Here is a 16,752-nt window from a genome sequence, read left to right as displayed (position 1 = left end):
TTATCAAAACTCTGGTAGTTGGCCATAGCAGCCAATCAGAGTGCAGCTCTCATTGTGGCAGAACTGTTCATAAAATGAAAGCTCTGCTCTGATTGGCTGCTATGGGCAACTCGTTTTGATCAATGAGGCCCATTGACTTGCTGCTCCTAATAGTGATACACGTTATCACAGTAAACAAAAGGGGGCTATTTTTTACAAACTAAATGTGGAATTAGTGATAATTTGGGGCAAAAGGAGAAATTACTGTTTAATTACACCTTCATCATACAAACGCACTGGCATGTTGAGAGTACCAAGATGGCTGACATTCCAAATGCTCTTAATAGTTAGAGAAGCCTAGGGTGGACAAAGATGGCTGACTCCCTCGTCTAATCTTTCGGGACGTCGTAATAGGAGACGGCGGACTCTAATTTAATTGGTAGTTCTTGTTGCCGCCCATCAAATGCTAACCAATCAGCGAATCCGGAGACACAGGATGAGGAAGCCTATTGGGTGGATTTACAAACACACTGTAATTTGTCACCAGAGGGCGTTGCTACGCGTGTGGACGGCGAAGATAGAGAGAGGGGGTTGTTAGGGGCCGCCATTTTGTCCGCCCTCCTGACTGTGATACCCGCGCTGCTGGGAGCTGAGAGAAGAGGATGGGGGATCACTTCCATCGAGGCGGATACCCACCCAGGGATTTCCGTAGGGACGGGGAAGGTCGATGTAAGCACTGGGCATGGGGACCGGGCGGGCAACACAAAGCCACTGCTGATGGTTGTGGAGGGCGGCTGATGGGGTGTCACAGGCTGAGTTCACTGTCATATGACTCCGGTCACATGATGCTATTCAGATGCGGTTTATTTTGTGGGGACCTCAGGTCTTAAAGGAATTTCCCATTTTTTTAACCCCCTTCCTAATGCAATACCCAGTGAGCAGATCGTTGCCGTACTCACCGGTGATGGCAATGGGAAGCGTGATAAGCGCTCTCCCGTACATCCGGGGCAGCGGTGCATCCAGCATACGGACACGTGCCACCCATAGGGGCAGTGGTATTAAAGGGGTCTTCCGAGGTTAAAATGCTTGTCTGTATCCGACTTGCGGGTGTGGGACCCTCGGCGCCCCGTCCAGTAGTGGAGCGCCCACTAGTCCCATGCCGTAAAGTGATGGTAGATTGCTACTATGAGATCAGTGGGCGTCTGACCTCTAGGACCCCCTCACTGACCCTGGAAAAAGGCCTGGAGGTAGGAATATAAATGATGCTACACTGACGCCGTGCCCTTTTCACTCTCGGGAGGTCCCACAGGTCAGAGCCCTTCGATCACACCCATCACCAGGAGGGCCCTTTTATCCCCTCCCTGCACCTTGACGCACATATATCCGTCATAGAGGTGGGTGCCGGTGTTTTACAGCCAGCAGCGATCAGAGTGAGCTCCGATCGCGAATGTTTATGAACCGCTGGAAATTTAAGTGGCGCAGTCCAGGTGAGGTGCCTCCAACTCCACGTCACCCGCCTGGCGCTGCCGTCACCAGGTACTGCTGTTTGCCATAGTCGCCGGGGGCCTGGTGAAAAGACCTAGTTGCCGTCATCTTTGTGTTTCTCTGAACTGTGCTTGGCGCCTCCACTGTCCCAGCAATCGCCGTCTCTCCTGCCTTGATTGACGTCATCCAGACCGCCTGTAGTGCCTGCGCTGCTCGTTCCCTAATGGTCCGGGGCGAGAGTGTATGTGGTGATGACTTAGGAGGGGTCAATCATGGCTGGTGAGATGGTGGTTGTCGGATGTGCAAATAAAGGGGTCTAAATGGCAAAATCTAGTGATCGGTTCCCTTTATAGAGGGGATCTGACACAAAAAAGAGACCAGATTTTTTATTGCTGCTACTGCTCTTAGTGTCAAGGTTTTTTTTTCTTCTTTAAATTCCGCGTGCGGTTCCAGAAATATGGACCTTTTAATTTAGTGCTACCTTACAAGAGGGAGCTGCTCCCAGGATCCTTGGGGGCGTGTCTTTAGGCTGCTCTACATAATCAGCCCGTGAGCCACGCCCTCTTATCGGCAAAAAAAAAAAAAAGCTGTGATGGGAAATGGAAAAATTAAAATTGGGAGGCCACAGCTGGAATGGGGTGAAGAAAAAATAATAATCTCTTAAAAATGCTCCCAACACTTAATCTGGGCGAGAGGGGGAAAAAGTTGTATAAATCTTAGAGCAGATTGGTTTTCCACCAGGGCTTTCTCCTAATCTCTTGCTGGTAAAAATCCGACCTGTGTGGATGTCTCCTCACACCACCATCTTGCCGGGCTCTGATAGAGGATGAGGCCTGAGCAGTGATGGTCCTTACAGGGAACCTGTCAGCAGGATTGTGCTCAGTAACCTACAGACAGTGTCAGGTCGGCGGCGGTATACTGATTATGATGATACCTGATGATGAAATCTGTCTTGTGGTTGTTGTGTGATCATTATTTTCAGTTTTGAGTTAATGATATGCTCTTGTTCTGAGAGGCCTGTTGGGGGGTCTTCGTGTGGTGCTCTGATTAGGTATTCATCTGTATGGCTTCTGACAGGCAACTGACCTGCGCCATAGTTTACATAATGAATATTATATATATATCTATATCTTTTTAAAAAATCCCCTTCTGTAGGCGCTGCAGCATGATCGCATCTGTAATGTGTATGTAATCTTTTTCTTTCATGTAATCCATAAATTAATTTAAAAAGAACTCAGTTTGAAAATGGCGCCGGCCAAGCCTGTGCAGTAGCATCAATCAGTGCTAATAGAGGCGATCTAATAGCTGCTACTGTGCAGGCAGCGCCATTTTGCTAGAGAAAAAAAAGTTGCCTCCTCCAAGATGGTGGCGCCTGCATAGTATCATCTATCGGTTCACTTTTTTAATGTACACTGATAGCTGCTACTGCGCAGGCTCGGCCAGTGCCATTTTCAAACTTTTCTTTTTCATTTTTTAATGAATTTATGGATAACATGAAAGAAGAGGATTACATACATAATACACATGCGATCATGCCGCCGCCTGCAAAAAGATTTTAATAATACCGGATTTTTCAGACTAAAAGACGCACTTTTTCCCCTCAAAATTTGGCTTACCGGGGGGTTGCAGCAGTGGTGTAGCAGTGTCTCTTCCTCAGGGCAGCGGCAGAAATGTGGCGATGTTGCAGCTCGGTATCAGCGGTGAGCAGTGTGGAGTGCATCACTTGTTTCCCTGCAGCCATCTTCCTGAAGGCGGCGCGTGCACAGATTGAGATCTCGGCTGACCTCTCGCGCTCTATTTTCTTGAGGCTGTGGGCTCGAGATCTCTGCGGCCCTCGGCTTTAGGAAAATGGCCGCCCATGTGCAGATTGAGATCTCAGCGGCCATTTTCCTGAAGCAGAGGGCTCCCAAGATCTTAATCTGCTCATGCGATTAAGGAAAATGGCCTCAGGAAAATGGCTGCCGAGAAACCAATGATGCACTTGGCTCTGCTCACCGTGGACACCGGGCTGCAGCATCGTCACATTTCTACTGCCAGCATCCTGAGGAAAGGACCCTGCTCCATGCAACGCACTCTGCCGAAACTGGACGCACTGCACAGGGCTGTGGAGTCGGTAAGCCAAACCTCCGACTCCTCAATTTCCCTTACACTGATTCCGACTCCACGACTCCGACTCCCACACATACTGCTTATATTTAAGTGAAAAATTTATTGTAGTACAGTGTGAACCTCAGACATTTAATCATTTTTATGATCCAATAATTAAGATATTTAGATAGAACAGAATATATATTGGTGTACTACCCGGTTTTCATTCTTTTTGGTACAGATAAGATATGGATAGACAGATATGGATAAATGGATAGATAGAGCAGATTTGTAATCTGCTTTTGCTATTGAGAACATTATCTATGAGATCAAAAACCTTTCAGGTGATGCAGTTTTTTAAAAAGCTGATCTGCTTTTGCAGCTGAAAAACGTATCCTCAAAAAACACAGGAAAAACGCTGTGTGTGAATGTAGCCTTAGATCAGGAATAGAACAGCCATTTATAGGACATTTCATAACTTTCCCAAACTCCTATGAAAAAATATTCAGCACATCCTGCATTGAATTACTGTACCCAATTTATTATATATTTTAGGAGTCGGTCCATTTTATTCCGACTCCAACTCCACCAAAATGAGCACCGACTCCACAGCCCTGGCACTGCATCACACCGCTGGGATACCTTGGGACTGCCGCATTAGCCCACTTCTGCCAATAAGGGCAGTATCTGACGAAACCCAAAGAGACTACAGTCTGAGCTCTCTTCCTACTAAAATGAAATATTATTGAGCAAAAAGATTTGTAGGATCCCAGTCCAGTGGTAATATCAGTAGTCCATGGCCACTGGGCTGGAGCCCTGCTACCCTCCTCTTACATCTTATTAGCTGACCCCACAATGTCATGAGCCCATCACAATGGCATAATAACGTACTGTGGCCTACTGATCAGATAAGGCTCCGGCGATGTTGCAGGTAGTTTGCAGTTTCCTGGTCCAGCTGGTTTGGAGTAACAACAAGTTCAGCAAAACTTTTTGCTCAACTCTACCAATTGGTAGTCACTGGCTGCAGTGGTGGCCTAATTTCCTCCATTGGAAGAGGTACAGCAGGGAGCTGGTAGGTATACTGCTTTTAAGACCACCATGGCCTCATTTGTAAAATATTGTTTGGACGACCCTTTTTAATTAATTTTATTTTTGTGGCTGGAAAGTGATTACTGGATTGTGAATCTATAGCAATTCATTTGATTTCTGATATGTCTTGTTCCAGATTATGGGCACCATTCGCCAGATCATTACGGCCCCCCAGGCGGAGGATACCCACCACCTCCCAGACAGGAGATCAAGCAAGAACGAGACCTGTTTTATGACAGGCGACCCATGGAGCCGGCTCTTCCTCTGCACGATACGGGTAAATGAATTATTAATCGCTTTCTTATATCTCTGGATTTAGTGCTCCGTGGATGTCGTCAGGCACTGACCTGCGGTATTGCGGTGTAGGTACAACTAGAATGCCAATCATCTGCCAGCTGTCAGGACAAGCTGGGGGTTGTACTTGGCAACAGCTGGAAGTTTCTATTCTGTGACTGAAGACGGAGATCTTGAAGAATATTGAGACATCAAAATGCCACAGCTCGCCATTTCGTGGCCCTGTGCAGCCCCGAGTTTTATCATGGACCTGAACGCCCTACGGGGCCACTCTGTATATGCATTCAGGAGAGGATGTCTGTGTGTAGTGGTCTGCATCTCAATTCACATATGTTTTATTTTGGCAAATTCCATTGAATTTCTTCCTTCATTCAAATGGTTAGTGATGGGTACGGAAGCACTTCGGCCCCTTCATCTTACCGATCGATGGGGGTCTCTGTGGGTTATGCAGCATTTTGCAACTTGATAGTTACATTTCTTAATTAGCCTATTGATTTTCTATTTCCATCCACAGGGTTGAAAAATGAATTTAAACAGGAGCAGCCCGATCCTGGCTACAAGAATCCCAGTCCGCAGTCCTTGCCAAATCGTAAGCGATCATTTGATGACAGAGGCAGAGGCTTCTATGAGCATCGAGATGACAGGAGGTACATGGATGTGTGTCACTGCGATAATGACTGCGTCACCTGTAATAACCTCATGATTCAGAATTGATACATAGGTATATACAAGCCTCTGGTTATACACTGGGTGTGATATACGTGTCTGTCATGCAGAACTAGGTCCCCCCAGGGTCGTGGAAGAGGTCGTGATGATGAGGACGACATTTTTGATGAGAGCTTTGTCGTCCTGGATAACTGTAAGTAAAGTGATAAGTTGTGTTCTCAGTTGTTGGCCTACGTAATAGAAGAAAAGTAACCATAGAATAAGGCTGGGAACAGAGAGGGACAAACCCATTGAACTATATCAGAGGCAGTACAGTGGCTATGAAAAGGATAAGACTAAGCTGGTTGTGGCTTGTAGCTAAGGAAACAATTCGGTCTGCAAAGGAAACTGTAGACAAAAAAACTTTAAAATTTGAAAACTAATTATGAAGATGGATGTAGGTTATTAGAAGTGTATGTAGAAATAGGAATCTTTTAGAGACGCACGGTGTAGATGCTGACACCCTGATTCCAGCAATGTCGCTTACTAGACTGTTTAAATAAAATCAGTTTTATCAGCAGGAGATTATCACTACAGGACTAGGTGTCTCATGCCCCTAGTCATCATGCTCTGAGTAACCCCGCCCCCAGCACTGATTAGCAGTTTTCTGTCCATTTACACAGGAAGCAACCAATCAGGGGTGAGGGAGGGGTTATACAGGGCTTCGCATTTCTAGATCTGCAGCACAGAAATCTGTGATTGTATCTCAAATGCTGCACCCAGTAAACTAAGTGACACATCGCTGGAATCAGGGTCAATGCCCCTACATCAGGCTGCTGTCTGATCGCATAGCAAAAACCTGCTGACTGATTCCCTTTAATCCCTTTCTGCCATATGACGTACTATCCCATCCGTGTTCCCTGGGACTTAATTCCCATGGAAGGGATAGTACGTCATACGCGATCAGCGGCGCTCACTGATCGCGGCCGGGTGTCAGCTGATTATCACAGCTGACACCCGGCACTATGTGCCAGGAGCCGTCACAGACCGCCCCCGACACATTAACCCCTGGCACACTGCGATCAAACATGATCGCAGTTTACTGGGGGCATAGGGAAGCATATCACGCAGGGGGGGGGCTCCCTGCATGCTTCCCTGAGAACCTCGGAGCAACGCGATGTGCTCGCGTTGCTCCGAGGGCCTCCTCCCTGCAGGACCCGGATCCAATATGGCTGTGGAGGCCTTCGGGGTCCTGCATGGATGCGGCTTTCTCGGGACAAATTGCACAACAACTTTTGGAGTCCAGTTTCTCCTGTTACCCTTGGGAAAATTAAATATTGGGGGCAAAAATATTTTTGTGGAAAAAAAATGATTTTTTTATTTTTATGGCTCTGTTATAAGCTTCTGTGAAGCAATTGGGGGTTCAAAGTGCTCAGCACACATCTAGATAAGTTTCTTGGGAGGTCTAGTTTCCAAAATTGGGTCACTTGTTTGGGGGGGGTTTCCACAGTTTAGGCACATCAGGGGCTCTCCAAATGCGACATAACACCCGCAGACCATTCCATCAAAGTCTGCATTCCAAAATGTCACTACTTCCCTTCCGAGCACCAACATGTGCCCATACAGTAGTTTTCGCCCACATATGGGGTATCGGTGTACTCAAGACAAATTGGACAACAATTTTTGGGTCCAAGTTCTCCGGTTACCTTTGGGAAAATAAAAAAATTGGGGACTAAAAGATCATGTTTGTGGAAAAAATGATTTTTTTATTTTCACGCCCGGGCGTTATAAACTTATGTGAAGCACTTGGGGGTTCAAAGTGCTCACCACACATCTAGATAAGTTTCTTGGGGGGGGGGGGGTGTCTAGTTTCCAAAATGGGGTCACTTGTGGGGGGTTTCCACTGTTTAGGCACATCAGGGGCTCTCCAAATGCGATGTGGCATCAAGCCAATTCCGCGTTGAAAAAGTCAAACGCGCTCCTTCCCTTCCGAGCTCTGCCATGCGCCCAAACAGTGGTTTACTCCCACATATGGGGTATCAGCGTACTCAGGACAAATTACACAATAACTTTTGGGGTCCAGTTTCCCTTGGGAAAATAAAAATTGGGGGTGAAAAGATCATTTTTTTGGAAAAAATATGATTTTTTTAATTGTACGGCTGTACGTTATAAACTTCTGTGAAGCCCTTGGGGGTTCAATGTTCTCACCACATATCTAGATAAGTTCCTTGGGGGGTCTAGTTTCCGAAATGGGGTCATTTGTGGGGGGGGGGGGGGGTTTCCACATCAGGGGCTCTCCAAACGTCACATGGCGTCGAATCTCAATTCCAGTCAATTTTGCGTTGAAAAAGTCAAACGGCGCTCCTTTCCTTCGGAGCTCTGCCATGCGCCGAAACAGAGGTTTCCCCCCACATATTAGGTATCAGCGTACTCGGAACAAATTGCACAATACCTCTTGCAGTCCAATTTCTCCTGATACCCTTGGTAAAATAAAAAAAATTGGACCTGAATTTTTTTGTAAAAAAAAAAAAAATTCAAAAACTCCTGTGAAGCCACTGAAGGGTTAATAAACTTCTTGAATGTGGTTTTGAGTACTGTCAGGGGTGCAGTTTTTAGAATGGTGTCACTTTTGGGTGTTTTCTATCATATAAACCCCTCAAAGTGACTTCAAATGTGAGGTGGTCCCTAAAAAAAAAAAAAAATGGTGTAAAAATGAGAAATCGCTGGTCAACTTTTAACCCTTATAACTTCCTAACAAAAAAAAATTTTGGTTCCAAAATTGTGCTGATGTAAAGTAAACATGTGGGAAATGTTACTTATTAAGTTTTTTGTGTTCCATACACTACCGTTCAAAAGTTTGGGGTCACCCAGACAATTTTGTGTTTTCCATGAAAACTCATACTTATATTAATCAAATAAGTGGCCAAATGAATTTAAAATTTAGTCCAGAAGTTGACAAGGTTCGAAAAGAAGATTTTATTTGAAATAATAATTTTCTCCTTCAAAATTTTTTCGTCAAAGAATGCTCCCTTTGCAGCAATTCCAGCATTGCAGACCTTTGGCATTCTAGCAGATAATTTCCTGAGGTAATCTGGAGAAATTTCATCCCATGCTTTCAGAAGCCCCTCCCACAAGTTGATTTGGCTTGATGGGCACTTTTTGTGTACCTTACAGTCAACCTGCTCCCACAACAACTCAATGAGGTTGAGATCTGGCGACTGCGCTGGCCACTCCATTACAGACAGAATACCAGCTTCCTGCTTCTTCCCTAAATAGTTCTTGCATAATTTGGAGGTGTGCTTTGGGTCATTGTCCTGTTGTAGGGTGAAATTGGTTCCAATCAAGTGCTGTCCACAGGGTATGGCATGGCGTTGCAAAATGGAGGGATAGCCTTCCTTATTCAAAATCCCTTTTACCTTGTAAAAATCTCCCACTTTACCAGGTGCTGCCAAAGCAACTCCAGGCCATCACATTACCTCCACCATGCTTGACACATGGCGTCAGGCACTCTTCCAGCATCTTTTCAGTTCTGCGTCTCCCAAATGTTCTTCTGTGTGATCCAAACACCTCAAACTTTGATTCATCTGTCCAAAACACTTTTTACCAATCTTCCTCTGTCTAATATCTGTGTTCTTTTGCCCATATTAATCTTTTCCTTTAATTAGCCAGTCTCAGTTATGGCTTTTCTTTGCCACCCTGCCCTGAAGGGCAGCATCCCGGAGTCGCCTCTTCACTGTAGACGCTGACACTGGCGTTTTGCGTGTACTATTTAATGAAGCTGCCAGTTGAAGCCCTGTGAGGCATCGATTTCTCAAACTACAGACTCTAATGTACTTGTCTTGTTGCTCAGTTGTGCAGCGGGGCCTCCCACTTCTCTTTCTACTCTGGTTAGAGCCTGTTTGTGCTCTCCTCTGATGGGAGTAGTACACACCTTTGTAGGAAATATTCAGTTTCTTGGCAATTTCTCGCATGGGATAGCCTTCATTTCTAAGTACAAAAATAGACTGTCGCGTTTCACATGTAAGTTCTTTTTTTCTGGCCATTTTGATAGTTTAATGGAACCAACAAATGTAATGCTCCAGATTCTCAACTAGCTCAAAGGAAGGTCAAGTTTATAGCTTCTCTAATCAGCCAAACTGTTTTCAGCTGTTTTAACATACTTGCACAAGGGTTTTCAAGGGTATTCTAACCATCCATTAGCCTTCTTACACAGCAAACACAAAGTACCATAAGAACACTGGAGTGATGGTTGTTGGAAATGTGCCTCTATACACCTATGAAGATACTGCATTACAAACCAGACGTTTGCAGCTAGGAAAGTCATTTACCACTTTAACAATGTATAGAGTGTATTTCTGAATCATTTAATGTTAGCTTCATTGTAAAAAAATGTGCTTTTCTTTCAAAAATAAGGAAATTTGTAAGTGACCCTAAACTTTTGAACGGTAGTGTGTGATTTAAGGGCATAAAAATTCAAAGTTGGAAAATTGCAAAATTTTTGCCAAATTTGCGTTTTTTTTTTTGTTTTTTTTGCAAGTAAACGAAAGTTATATGAATGAAATTTTACCACTAACATGAAGTACAATATGTCACTAGAAAACATTGTCAGAATCACCAGAATCCATGGAAGAGTTCCAGAGTTATTACCTCATAAAAGGACAGTGGTCAGAATTGTAAAAATTTCTCCTGGTAATTAACATGCAAACCACCCTTGGGGATAAAAGGGTTAATGTAAGCGGCTGACTATCCCTGCTGCCCTGGATCTGAGTTATGATCCTTCTCTTAAGCCCTCATAAACACAATAGGTAGCTGTTGGCCGATGGGTATTTTTCTCACGCGCTCACACACACAGTAACACCTGGCTGTGAGCTTTGATGTTCTCCATGAAAGTGTCATTGACAGGATGGGTTGTTGGAAATCAGATGTGCCTGATCCTTCGCTTCCTGACATTTGTCGAGGGAGAGCAAGGAGGCCCCCAACACATTAGACTTTGGGCCCATAGTTCATATGGGGGCCTGAACATGTCCTCATCTTGTATCCTGGTGCTTTTCCAGATAACAGCGACCTGCATTTCAAGCTCAGCAAAGACCGCACTGTGGGCTTCCCCCTCACCACACAGGGATTTGCTTACCTCTGGTCTGGAGCTCGGGCTACACATGGGGTGAACAAGGGACGGGTGTGTTTTGAGATGAAGGTGAGACTAGTTGATAAAATCTCCCTTTTTTCCTCAGGCTGAGCGACGAGATTAATAGTAATTATTGTTTTCCTTCAGATTACAGAAGAAATTGCAGTGGCGGATCTCCCTGCTAGTGAGCCAGATCCTCATGTCGTCCGCGTGGGATGGTCCTTGGACAGTTGTAGTACACAGTTAGGTGAGGGATTTAGGCTGGTATGATGAGACTAGAAACCTGTAATATCTCTGTATCTACCGCTGCTGCTGCTTCCCCAAAGCAACCTCCTCATGTAAAACTGATGGTGACATACCCGGTGCAGGTCGCAGGGGTACAGCATACCAGCGGGCATATCTGGGCCCCGCATGCAGAGTTCCTTCTAACATGAGACCATTAATGCACCTCCATCAGAGGTGAGACCTTCTCCCTCATAGATACTAGTGCTACCCGTGGTGTCATAAATGGGGTCCTCCACATATTAGAAATGTATTATTCTCAAAGGAATACCTCCCTCCTAAATTTCTGCCTTCTGAATTTACAGGAGAGGAAATGTATTCTTACGGCTACGGGGGCACGGCAAAGAAATCCACCAACAGCAAGTTTGAGAACTACGGGGATACCTTTGCAGAGAACGACGTCATTGGCTGCTTCATTGTAGGTCGATTTGGAGCGTTTCTTCTAGCTTTGCGCAGGTCGCATAGTCTAATTGACAGGGCTAAAAAAAAACCCAGCAGAATTGAGACTACAGCTCTAAAGTTGCTAGAACAGTACATATTACACTTTGGCAGAACATCTAATGTGTATACAGTAGAGCTGGGATAGCAGACAAGTCTGATCCTCTGGTTTATGGCAGATAAACTACTGCAGGGGTCCGTCAGCTGCTAGTTCCCCTCTTTCTGTTGAGAATAGATACACTTGTATACATGAGGGAGTAAGGTGGCATAGCTACCAGCTTAATGAGCGTACAGTGGTGACCATGTAGTTGAAAGGGCATATCCAAAGGATGTGCCACAAATGTCTGATAGAAGCAGGTCCCCCCATCAATTGCCAGAATCAGTAGTTAATGGAGTCTGACAGTGGGCACAAGCGCACATTCCTATATCAAGCACATACCGAGCACTGGGCAATCACATGACTGACATACTGTTGGGAAGAGATTTTTCTTTCTCTATCGCTTCATTGAGGGACGTAAGAGATCATTGGTGTACGCTGCTGCCGCTAGGAGCTGACCATAGGCAAAAAAAAGTTAGCTTTGTGCCAGTCAAGTGCTAAGGATCTAATCAGTTTTAGTTTAGTGTCGTAGGAGGCGAACATGGGGGCTCCCAGACCCCATTCTCCCTTAGATCACCGTGTTGTATGTTATTAATCTCTTTCCTTTGTTTTTCAGATTCTTCTTCAGGGCAACAGGGTGTAACTTCTCACCCTGATCTCCCACCTCAGAAACTGAGAGAACAGTGTGGTCTGATCCACATCGTACCCTCTCTGGTCTGTGAGGCAGAACTTAAGCCCCCCCCCCCAAAACACTGCAATGGTGTCTAAGGATGGTCCTTGCAATTTCCCCCAGCCTACTCCTCTGTGAGCAATGCTGTGAGGAAGACTGCCGCCACTCCTCATCCTAGCCTGACGTCGGCTTCTACACCGTCTGGGACCACAAAAGTGCAGGAAGGAGGACGTGCACAATTCAGTGACTCCCACCCGTGGGCTCCTGGTTCCGTCCTCAGGAATGTGAAGGCGTCGGGAGCATGTTCGGAGCAGGCACCTATTCCTTCTACAGTCCCTTTTCATAACGCAGGGGCTCTCCAAAATCTGGAAATATCTAAGATAAGTATTTGCTAGGATTCTTATTAGATGGGGAGGTTTTCCCTTCCCCCATGACAGCACACCTGAGAGAGGGTATCTGCCCACTCAGGACAGGAAACCTACTGAAAATAAAAAGGCGGTACCTCTGTCTCACTTCAGTTGGGTTTCCTGTCCTGACAGGGAACCTTGTGCTGAAAGACGGCGGTTCAAGATTTGTTTTTTCCACTCACCCACGCCTGTCCTGGCACTGAAAGAGCAGGCAAGGGCGCCTGTATGCCGGCCTTCAGGTAGTGGAAGCACTGTTTGCGGGTCCTGTGGGGCTTTGTACGTGCGGGCGTGGGGCAGCGCAATCAGGGGTCCAGCGACTCTTCTGTGGCTGCCGCGCCGCTCTCCTCCTCCGGCTATTCATCGATCCAGGAGCTCTACTTCCAGTTGGTGCTGTTGGCATCGCGCGCAAGGCACGCTGGGAATGGGTGGGCCCACGTGACGTCGGTATGACGTGCCGGATCCAAGATAATAATAATCTTTATTTTTATATAGCGCTAACATATTCCGCAGCGCCAGTTTGCACACATTATCATCACTGTCCCCGATGGGGCTCACAATCTAAATTCCCTATCAGTATGTCTTTGGAATGTGGGAGGAAACCCACGCAAACACGGGGAGAGCAAACAAACTCCTTGCAGATGTTGTCCTTGGTGGGATTCGAACCCAGGACTCCAGTGCTGCAAGGCTGCAGTGCAAACCACTGAGCCACTGTGCTGCCCATGAGGAAAACGCCGTCCGGTAACGCAGGGATTTTTTGCACGAGGTGGGAGGGGCATAGAAGGGCACCGGAGTAGGCGGAGAGCGCAGTGGATCCCTCTTAAAAAGGAGGGATGACCACCGAAAAGGCGCTCATGTCCAAAGCTCTTACCAAGTTCTAAGTCTGGTCAGAGAAGATCGGGCACTGGGAGGAGCAGCCGCTCAAGTGGCAGGAGTGACAGTCATCCCGACCAAAGGTCACAAGGCTCCTCCGCTTCCAGGAGGGACGTAGGTAGTACCCCTGATCAGCCTCTGAATCCGGTACCCCTGATTGACAGCGGTGGTGAGTGATCTACGTGAATGTCACCCTTTTTTGTATTGGGGGTCAGTTTTCTGCTTAATCACCAGGGCTCGATGAAGGCTAGCGCCAAAACAAAGAACAAGAAGTGTGCTCTTTGCAAAACCGCGTGGCAGTTCAGTGGCAGAAGGATCGCTGCACTGACTGTATGCACAAAATAATTTGGGAAGAGACCCCTGACTTCGCCACTAGCCTCAGGGCCATAATCAGGGCAGAAGTAAAGGGTTCCGTTAAGTCAGCCCTAAGGAAAGAGTGCAAGAAGAGCCATAAGGGGCACACAGACTCGGAAGACTCTCCTTCAGGTGGTCTTCAGAGATCCCGGTCTCCTCTCCCCAATCCTCGCACTCCTCCTCGGACAGTGATATAGGAGGCCGACCGTGCTTTCCGACTGAGGATGTGGAGAAACTGGTTAAAGCTGTCCGGTCTACAATGGGCCTGAAAGAGGAGAAAACACCTAAGTCCTTAGAGGACGTTATGTTCGGGGGATTGGAGGAAAAAAGGAAGCGCACTTTCCCTGTTAATACGAAGGTGAAAGCACTTATAGAAAAGGAGTGGAAGAAGCCAGAGAGATCGGGTAGCCTACCTTCATCCAAAAGGAGGGTACCCTTTTGAGGGGAGAGATTCAGAAAGCCGGGAAAAGATCCCTAAAATTGAAGGGGCCGTGGCTAGATCCTCAAAAAAGTTGTCCCTGCCTTTAGAAGACTCCGGCATGCTAAGAGACCCATTAGTCAAAAAGGCAGATGGGTTCTTGAGGTACACCTGGGAGGCGGCAGTAGGAGGTTTGAAACCAGCGATAGCTGGGACATGTACCGCTTGCTCTCTTATGATCTGGCTGAAACAAATTGAGGAACAGCTGAGGAATAAAGTACCAAGGGATGAGATCTTGGCTAATATGTCTCTGGTGCAAGGGGCAGCAGCCTTCTTAGCGGACTCCTCAGCTGACTCTGTAAGGTTGGCGGTTAGGACGGCAAGCCTGTCAAATGCGAGACGCGCCCTTTGGCTAAAAGGGTGTCTGGGTGACTTGCCTTCAAAGAATAGACTCTGTTCCATCCCGTGTGAAGGTCAATTCCTCTTTGGGCAGAAAATAGAGGATATTTTGGAAAAGGCAGTCAACAGAAAGAAGGGATTTCTCCATTTCCTAGGCGAGACCAAGAAACCCTCTTTTTGGAGAAGGAAATTTAATAGAGGTCGTCCCCGGGGGAAAGGAAGAGATGGAACTTTAAGGACAAAAGAGGGTCTGGTTACATGTTCAAAGGGCCCTGTACGTCATCAAAAAAGTCCCCCAATGACGTCAGGTCAGAGGTAGGGGGAAGGCTCTCTCTTCCTCCCTGCCTGGGTGAACATCTCCCCCAGTGGTTGGGTACTAAATGTCATCAGAAACTGCTGAAGGATAGATTTCATCCATCCACCCCGACAGACCTTTTGTGTTAACACCTCGCAGGAAGTCTCAGGAAGAACAACTAGCCCTGGAGACAGAGGTCTTGGGTCTGGTACAGAAACAAGTGCTTCAAGAAGTCCCGAGACAAGAGGAAGGAAGGGGATTTTATTCCCCCTTCTTTTTGATGCAAAAGCTGGACAGTTCCTGGAGAACCATTGTCAACCTGGGGAAGCTCATCCAGTGGGTAGAGAATTACTCCTTCAAGATGGAGTCAATAAACACGGCCACAAAGATGTTGCTCCAGCACTGCTTCATGGCAGTCATAGACTTTAAAATATGCCTACTACCATATCCCAATCCATTGGGGTTATCAAAAGTACCCGAGGGTGGCTCTGTATATACAGGGAGAGGTCAGGCACTATCAATATGCAGCCCTCCCATTCGGTCTGTCCACAGCTGCAAGGGTGTTTACCAAGGTGATGGTGGAAGTAATGTCATACCTTCGGTCTCGAGAGAGAGTTATTATCCCATACCTGGACGACTTCCTTACAGTGGGGAGGTCGGAAACTCACTGTATAGTTCAGAAAAATATTCAGAATTGAGAGTCCTCAGTGGTTGATACCTTTTTAATGGCTGAAAGAAAAGATGGTAATACATTGCAAGCTTTCGAGACTACTCAGGTCTCTTCATCAGGCATAGACTAATACAAAATCTGAAGAGTCACATATTTATGCACAGATTTTGTATTAGTCTATGCCTGATGAAGAGATCTGAGTAGTCTCGAAAGCTTGCAATGTGTTACCATCTTTTCAGTTAGCCATTAAAAGGTATCAACCACTGAGGACTCTCAATTCTGAATATTTTTCTATCTACTGCTAACACGGTACAAAGATACATCTTTCCTGTATAGTTCAGGTGAAGGAAGTGACTTTAACCCTAAAGGAGCTAGGATGGCTGGTAAATACCCTCAAGTCAAAGTTGGTACCAAAAAAGGTGCAATCCTTCCTCGGGTTGGTGCTGGACTCAGAACGCAAGCTTTGCCTCCTGCCAGAGAGCAAAATTGTCAAAATAAGGGGTTTAGTACTGTCAGCAATACAGCAGCCCGTGATGACACTGAGGAAGGCGATGTCCCTTCTAGGTTTCCTAACATTCTCTATACCGGCAGTAGGTTGGGCACAGTCTCACCTAAGACATCTACAGTGGGAGGTCCTGTTGGCGCAAAGATCATTGAAATGACATTTAAGTACATCTTTCCTTGGCCGTAAGAGATTCCCTGACCTGGTGGACTGTAAGTGAACATTTGGCATCGGGGGTCCAGTGGTTAAGACCGGTGGAGATCAGGTGACATCTAGCCCACAGGTTTGTAATGGAGAGGCCTCAATAAGTCGCCCCCATTGCTAACCCCATAGTTATATTTTAAAACACATACACCCAGAATAAAGTGCTTTATTTGAGATAGAAACGCAGACTCCTTTATTGAATCTTAATTAAACCATACTCACCGACCGCCTAATCCACTGATGCCAACGTCTTCTGCAACAAAAATCAAATAAACCACAATATTCCTCACCTGTCCGCAGAGAAGATAATTCATAGTGTCCCACGACGATCCTGATAACTTGGAGAGCAGTCACTGACGTGACTGTTCTCAAAGACAACCGGCAATACACTGCAGGAGCGATTACCTCCTGTTATTGTATCACTGAACTGTCTGCCTTAGT

At 46.3% G+C, this 16,752-nt stretch overlaps 1 protein-coding gene across 1 annotated transcript in view; it reads left to right on the top strand.

Annotated features, from left to right (window-relative positions):
• The first annotated feature begins 528 nt into the window (after positions 1-528).
• Positions 529-16,752, top strand: part of HNRNPUL1 (heterogeneous nuclear ribonucleoprotein U like 1) — a 32,267-nt gene continuing 16,043 nt past the window's right edge. Inside the window, exons 1-7 of the mRNA XM_073549149.1 lie at positions 529-708; positions 4,778-4,918; positions 5,450-5,582; positions 5,712-5,794; positions 10,635-10,774; positions 10,853-10,952; positions 11,293-11,405. Coding sequence (XP_073405250.1) covers positions 642-708; positions 4,778-4,918; positions 5,450-5,582; positions 5,712-5,794; positions 10,635-10,774; positions 10,853-10,952; positions 11,293-11,405 — 777 coding nt within the window. The 5' untranslated portion in view covers positions 529-641. The remainder of the gene's footprint in view (positions 709-4,777; positions 4,919-5,449; positions 5,583-5,711; positions 5,795-10,634; positions 10,775-10,852; positions 10,953-11,292; positions 11,406-16,752) is intronic.

The sequence above is a fragment of the Dendrobates tinctorius genome, unplaced genomic scaffold (genome assembly GCF_039654945.1).
Source record: "Dendrobates tinctorius isolate UK_male_01 unplaced genomic scaffold, ASM3965494v1 ptg000158l, whole genome shotgun sequence".
Taxonomy (NCBI): domain Eukaryota; kingdom Metazoa; phylum Chordata; class Amphibia; order Anura; family Dendrobatidae; genus Dendrobates; species Dendrobates tinctorius.
The sequence above is the reverse complement of the archived record's forward strand: the minus strand, read 5'-3'. Positions and strand labels throughout refer to the sequence as shown.